Source organism: Macaca fascicularis, chromosome 8 (assembly GCF_037993035.2).
Source record: "Macaca fascicularis isolate 582-1 chromosome 8, T2T-MFA8v1.1".
Classification (NCBI taxonomy): Eukaryota; Metazoa; Chordata; class Mammalia; order Primates; family Cercopithecidae; genus Macaca; species Macaca fascicularis.
This window is the reverse complement of record NC_088382.1, coordinates 84,821,102-84,828,565: the sequence shown is the minus strand read 5'-3', so window position 1 is coordinate 84,828,565 and position 7,464 is coordinate 84,821,102. Positions and strand designations below refer to the sequence as shown.

The window sequence follows — 7,464 nt, the reverse complement described above, 5'->3', positions numbered from 1 at the left end:
TAATAATGCAAAAGCAAAATTATGACACAAGTAGCCCAAAGAATGAAAAGGGGTAAATGGAAGCATTTTGTTGTAAGGCTTTTATGTTATATGCAAATAGAACAATATGTTTTGCAGAATAACTGCGATTATTTAAACATGCATATGATAAGCCTTAGAGAAACTATCAGAAGCATTTGAATCAGAGAGACTCCATCTTGTATGGGAGCTAGGTAAAATAATGCTGAGACCTACTGAGCTCCATTTCAGGAGGTTAGGCTTTCTTAGTCACAGGCTGAGGTAGGAGGTCAGCACAATATACAGGTCACAAAGACCCTGCTGATAAAGCAGGATGCAGTAAAGAAGACCACCAAAACTCACCAAAACCAAGATGGCAATGAAATGACCTCTGATTGTCTTCACTGCTCATTATACATTAATTATAATGCATTAGCCTCCTAGAAGACACTCCCACCAGCACCATGACAGTTTACAAATGTAATGGCAATGTCCAGAAGTTACCGTATATGGTCTTAAATGGGGAGAAACCCTCAGTTTCAGAAAATTGCTGCCCCTTTCTCAGAAAACTCATTAATAATACATGTCTTGTTTAGCATTTAATCAAGGAATAACTCTAAGTATACTAAATTGAGTAGCCTATGCCACTGCTCTGCCTATAGAGTAGCCATTCTTTTATTCCTTTACTTTTTTAATAACCTTGCTTTCACTTAACTCTATGGACTTCCCCTGAATTCTTTCTTGCATGAGGTCCAAGAACCCTCTCATGGTGTCTGGATCCGGGCCCCTTTCAAGTAAGAAAATCACTAAAAAATTAAAACAAATAGACTTGCCAGTAAGCAAAAAGCAGAGATAAAATGGAATATTTAAAAAATTTCAATTAATCCAAAAAAATACAGGAAAGAGTTAAAGCAGGTAAAAAGCAAATACTAAGCTGAGAGATTTAAGCCTTATCATTTCAATATTATATTTAATGTAAACTACATAAATATTTAATTTAATAGGATAAATTATCAGACGGGAAAAAAAAAAGGCCCAACTCTGCTACCTACAAGAAGACTATGTTAAATATAAAGCAATGATAAGATTAAAAGTAAGTCTTTAGCAATGAGATCCCACTGCACACCTGTTAGAATGGCTAATAGTACATTCTAGCAAGGATGCGGAAGAACCTTCAGACATTGCTGGGAGGAATGCAAAATATGGTACAACCACATTTTTTTGGAATATTGGTGATTTTTAAAGTTAGCCATACAATGTCCCTTATAAGGGAATCCTTACAAAGCTTTATTTGTGATCACCAAAATCTAAAATTAATCGAAATACTTTTCAGCTGGTAAATGAATGATGTATTATGGTACATCCACATTACGGAATACCACTCAGAAGAAGAATGCAATGTACCACTGACACACAACAGCATGGATGAATTTCTAATCGTTTGTGCTGAGTGAAAGAAGCCAGACTCAAAATATTACACTGATGTTATTTTTTATGAAATTCTGAAAGAGGTAAAACTATCTGACCAAATAGAACGTGGATTACAGGGACTGAGAATAGGGGATGACATTGAAGACAAAGGGGCACCAAAGAATTTGTGGATTGATTGTGTTGCTTGCTAGATGACTGTATGCATGTGCCAATAATCTGAGAATAACACTACAAATTACGTAATGTATACACTAAAATGCATAAAAACTGGGTCTCAAAAAAAAGTAAGTGAATGGATGGAAATTATTCAGTCACTACATGTGAATCCTGGAGTGGCAATATTAATATCAAATAGTCTTCACAACAAAATTATTACCAAATATTTTTATACAAATTACATGTTAATAATATTTTGGATATGTTAGATCAAATAAAATGTATTATTCACAAGAATTGTTTTTCCTTTTACTAATGTAGATATTAGACAATTTAAGATCACATGTGTGGCTCATATTAAATTTCTATTAGATGGTGCTGGAATAGTGTGTCTGAAGATAGATCCATATACTAGTGATCAATTGATTTATTTAACAGACAGTAATAGTAATTCAATAGGATAGCATCATCTTTTCAACAAATGGTACTTGAAAAATTGAATATCCATATGGAAAAAAATAAACCTCCACCTTTACTTCACACTATGCACAAAAGTTAGCACAAATGGATCATAGACTTAATAAAACTCTTAGAGAAAACCATATTTAAAAATTCTTGCAACTTGGTGATAGCAAAGACTTCTTAGATATGACACAAAAAGCGTAAATCCCAAAACAAAACAAAACAAAACAAAAGATAAACTGGACTTCATCAAAATTTAAACATTTTGCTCTTTAAAAAACATAATTTAAAAAAAGGTTAAGCCACTAACTGGAAGAAAATATTCAAACTTTCTATATATAGTTTAAATATATATTATTTATATATATACTTAAAAAGATATACATATATATTTATATATGTATATCTAAATATAAAAACATAACCAAACAATTTTTTAATGGGAAAAATATTTGAACAGGTATTTTACAAAGTAGATATACAAATGACACATGAAAAGATGCTCAATGGTATTATTCATCAGGTAAATGCCAAATAAAACCCCAATAAGATAGCATTACACACCCGTTGAGTCACTAAAATCAAAAAGATCAATTAAAATTAGTTTATTTAAATTAATTTAATAGATTTAAAAGACTAATTAAAATTGAAAAACAAGTTCGCCAACATGTGGAGCAAATGAAAGCTCTGTTACATTTACTGTGAGAATACAAGATGACACAACCACTTTGAAAAATAGCTCAGCAAAATCTTTTAAGGTTAATTATATATTAACCATATGACCCAGAAATTCTACTTATTTACTCTAAAAATGAAAATATTTGTATACCTAAAGACTTGTACATGAACGTTTATAACAGCTCCACTTGTGTTACTGAAAGGATGGAGCAATTTTAGTGTCTGTTAATAGGTGAAAGATAAGACAATTGATGGATATTCATATAATAAAATACCACTCAATCATAAAAAGAAGAAAATTCCTACTAAATGTAACAGTATGAACAAATCTCAAAAACATTATGCTGAGCAAGAAAGGCAAGACAGAAGACAGTAATACTATATATTAATATAAAACTCTAGAAAAGAGAAATCTAATAGATTTCTAGAAAAGAGAAATCTAATAGATTTCTAGAAAAGAGAAATCTAAATGTGCAACAGTTGTTGCCTGAATCTGAGGGCATTTGGGGAATTGACCAGGAAGAAGAAACAGATAATTTGGGGTGGGGGGGCTATGAACATGTTTTATATCTTAATTATAGTGGTGGTATATACAAATGTGTACATTTGCCAATACTCTTGTTATGGTTTGAATTGTGTCCCCACTAAATTCATATGTTTAAGTGTCCCAGTACTTCAGAAGGTGACCTCATAGGGAAATAGGGTTATTGCTGATGTAATTAGCTAATATGAGGTCCTGCTGGAGTCGGATGGGTCCCTAATCCTACATGACCAGTATCCTTATAAAAAAAGAGACATTTGGACACAGACCCACACACATGGAGAGTGCTGGGTGAAAATTACATTAATGCCACAAGCCAAGGAATGCATAAAATTGTCAGCAAATCAACTGACGGTAGGAGGAAGGCATGGAACAGAACCTTCCCTAGTACCTTCAGAGAGAGCGTGGCCCAGCCAACACGTTCATCTTGAATTTCTAGCCTCCAGAACTGTGAAACAATACATTTCTATTGTTTAAGCCACTTAGTCTGTGGAACTTCATTGCAGCAGCCCCAGGAAACTAATACAAGTCATCAGAATGAATAATTAAAAGCATACATCTTTTGTATTTAAATTATTCCTCAATACATTTGATTTAAAATGATTGAACATGGTTCATGAAAATCTGAAATAAAATCCACACAACCTCTAAGAAAATGCAATATACATATGGAATTATCATTTAGTTAGTGTTCAGCAAGTACTAGCTAATTTCAGCCATGTTCTATCATTTAATTTAATTATGTTATCAACCCTATGAGGAAGTCATTATAATTCCCATATTACATATGAGCAAAATATGCTTAAGCAAAGTTTAATGAAACTTGAATGGCATTAGCCAACTAGAAAGAAGCAAAGCTGACTTGGAAACACAACATTTTTCACTAGAAATGCATTGTTATATCACAGTTTATGCCTAATTTTACATGATTATTAACAATATCTAATGTTATATATGTGGATATCTATATGCATTTTACATTTTTATCTTTAACAAGAAATTTTCTGTTATGTTTTTCACTTCAATACTTCTCCCAAAATTCCTACATTCTAAATACAACCACCAAGCGTGTCATCATTCTTGCTTCCTGAAGTCCAATGGCTAAGTTTTAACTACTTTAATGTCTTCCAAAATATGGTTTTCTTATTCTTTGATGGTTTCTTTTCCACACTAGTCTGTTCTTGTTTTATGGGTGTACTGTATTCCCTGAGGATATTGATGGTAAGATTTTAAGAGGTACTTTTCTCTAAAACATCTGCTTCTGGTGTCAGTTGATGTGATGCTTGCTTTTCTGTGCTTTTGTCTGACAGTTCATTTTGTCTGTTTTTGTATCTGTTTGAAGAACTGGATTGACTAAAGTGGTATCTCTTGTTGTCAACCTGTCACCTGGATAAGAGAGGTCTGACTTAAAGTTTTTTATGTGTATCATGGCATGTTAATTAGTTGGACTCATTTGAGGGTATGTGGGCAGGGTGAGGTTGAAGGGTAGAGTGAAATCCAGGAGTCCACCTGAATGAAAATCAGAAGGCAGATTCTTCAAGCACTTTGCTTTATGGTTGTGCCTAAAGAGAAGCCTTCTCCTCAACTGCACCCTTCTCTTGGGTGGGCTCTGAGCTGAGGCTCCATGTGTTCTGAATTGTCAATATGATTTCAACTGCCATCCACTTTCAGGATATCCATGCTTTTATGAGCACAATATTTTTATTTGTCTTTATCTCCCTTTTTATGAATTGGTGAAAGGGAAGTAATTCAGTGTATTTTCTTGAAAAAGTAGTTTATTAATTCCAAATCTACAGAACACAAACCCCATCCTTTCCTGGTGTTCCCTGAATCAATGTTCTTTTTAAAATTGTTTGTAGTCTACCTTTAAAGAAAGCTAAATTTCTACTCCTCTTCTACAGATCTTTCTACATCTAACAAATGTATGGCATATTCAAAGATTACAGAATTCTGTATAAGAGTATTTCTAAAGCTGATGTAAGGAGAGCTAATGAAATTATTCCCTGTCCCCATGGAAATGTCCAGCAGGAGTGATCCAATAGCAAGAGATGGGCTTTGGATTTAGAGAGACGGAAACATGAATCACGTTTCCCAAACTCAAGGCCTTAGACAGTGTAGATTAACCTTTTAGAATCTACATTCTAAGACATAAGAATGGGAAAATAATATTGTCTCACAAGTTTGTTGTGAGAAGCAAATGCATTAAACGTATAGCAGTGTTTCTAAAATATTGTTGGTTCTCAATACATGTCATCCTCTCCTCCTGCTCTCAATCAATTTCAATTCATTGCTTATAGACATATTAATCATGTAAGAATCAAACTCCAGATCCCAGGAGTATTAAAGAACTTTATTATAAAGGGCTATAAAACTCAGTTTGTTATTAATACAGAATGTATCTCATACTTTGCTCCTGTGCTCAAAATCTGAATTCCTGAGTGCCTTTTGAGTATACTGGTATGTGTCACATCATAGTGTTATTCATGTTGGGCATCTGTTAGAGCACCAACAGTGCCTTTTAACCCTAAAGAAATTCTTTCAACCTTTGTCTGCTTCCCCGTTTACATGTCCAGACTCAATACAGCATGCCTTTGGCTTTTTGTTGCTGTTGTTTCTGGAGTATTCCTGTCATAAGGTATTTTGCATAGTGTTTATTTATGTAAGAAATTATTCCCCTTCCAAGTTACTTCTGCTCATCCTTAAGTTCTTCTGAACTTTGTCAGTTCCTCAGGAAAGTCATCTTTACTCTTCCCCCAAGGTCAAGTCCCACTTTTCAATACTGCCATGGCACTATATAGACTTTCTTTGTAGTAACAAAGCTCTATAATCTCCATTGTTTCCTGTATTTACTTATGTGATTATCTAATTAATAATGTTTACCTCACTAGAATCTAATTTCCTGAGGACATTTTTGTTTATAAACATATCTACAGTGATCAGCACAAACCTATAGCAGATTGTAGGAACTCAGTTTTTGGATGAATGAAAGCAGAAAGCTTCAGAAGGGGTTATTTGTTTTTCGTTATATTGTCCCTGACCATGCTGATCTCATATCATTTTGTAAAAAATTCTTATCTGTGTTAGCATAAGGACTCAATCAGGTTAGGCTTTTTAAAAGCATTTCCCTTTTCGATCCGCCATCTGTGGTGGAGTCGCCACCAAAATGCAGATTTTCGTGAAAACCCTTACGGGGAAGACCATCACCCTCGAGGTTGAACCCTCGAATACGATAGAAAATGTAAAGGCCAAGATCCAGGAGAAGGAAGGAATTCCTCCTGCTCTGCAAAGACTGATCTTTGCTGGCAAGCAACTGGAAGATGGACGTACTTTGTCTGACTACAATATTCAAAAGGAGTCTACTCTTCATCTTGTGTTGAGACTTCGTGGTGGTGCTAAGAAAAGGAAGAAGAAGTCTTACACCACTCCCAAGAAGAATAAGCACAAGAGAAAGAAGGTTATGTTGGCTGTCCTGAAATATTATAAGGTGGATGAGAAGGGCAAAATTAGTCGCCTTCGTCGAGAGTGCCCGTCTGATGAATGTGGTGCTGGGGTGTTTATGGCAAGCCACTTTGACAGACATTATTGTGACAAATGTTGTCTGACTTATTGCTTCAACAAGCCAGAAGACAAGTAACTGTATGAGTTAATAAAAGACACGAACTAAAAAAAAAAAAAAAAAAAAAAAAAAGCATTTCTATTTTTTTTTTTTTTTTTGAGACTAGGTCTTGCTCTGTTGCCCAGACTGGAGTGCAGTGGTGCAATCACAGCTCACTGTAGCCTCAACTTCCTGGGCTCAGGTGGTCCTCCAACCTCAGCCACCCAAGTAGCTGGGACTAGAAGTAGGCAACACCATGCCTGGCTAATTTTTGTAGAGACGGGGTTTCATCATGCACAGACTGGTCTCAAACTCCTGAGCTTAAGTGATCTACTCACCTCAGCCCCACAAAGTGCTGGACCACAAGCCTGAGCCACCACACCCAGCCTCTAATGATATTTGTAATCTGTTTGTGCCTTTTAATTATGTATCTCTAATTTCTACTTCATCTTCTGTACATGTTTCTTTTTAAAACTGAGCTTATCAGATACAGTCATGTGTAGGCCCCTTTGCTTTTCATCTTCATCAGTATAGTGGTAAACACAATTGCCAATTCACTATTACTAGTAATCATTGGAAAATTAGTTTTCATAACTTAATGGTC

General features: G+C 34.7%; 1 protein-coding gene across 1 annotated transcript; it reads left to right on the top strand.

The window, feature by feature from the left end:
* Positions 1-6,395: 6,395 nt before the first annotated feature.
* LOC102123991 (ubiquitin-ribosomal protein eS31 fusion protein-like) lies at positions 6,396-6,917 on the top strand. The gene has a single exon (XM_045398404.3). It carries the CDS (start codon positions 6,429-6,431, stop codon positions 6,897-6,899), a length of 471 nt encoding a protein of 156 aa, XP_045254339.1. The 5' UTR covers positions 6,396-6,428; the 3' UTR covers positions 6,900-6,917.
* Positions 6,918-7,464: the final 547 nt, after the last annotated feature.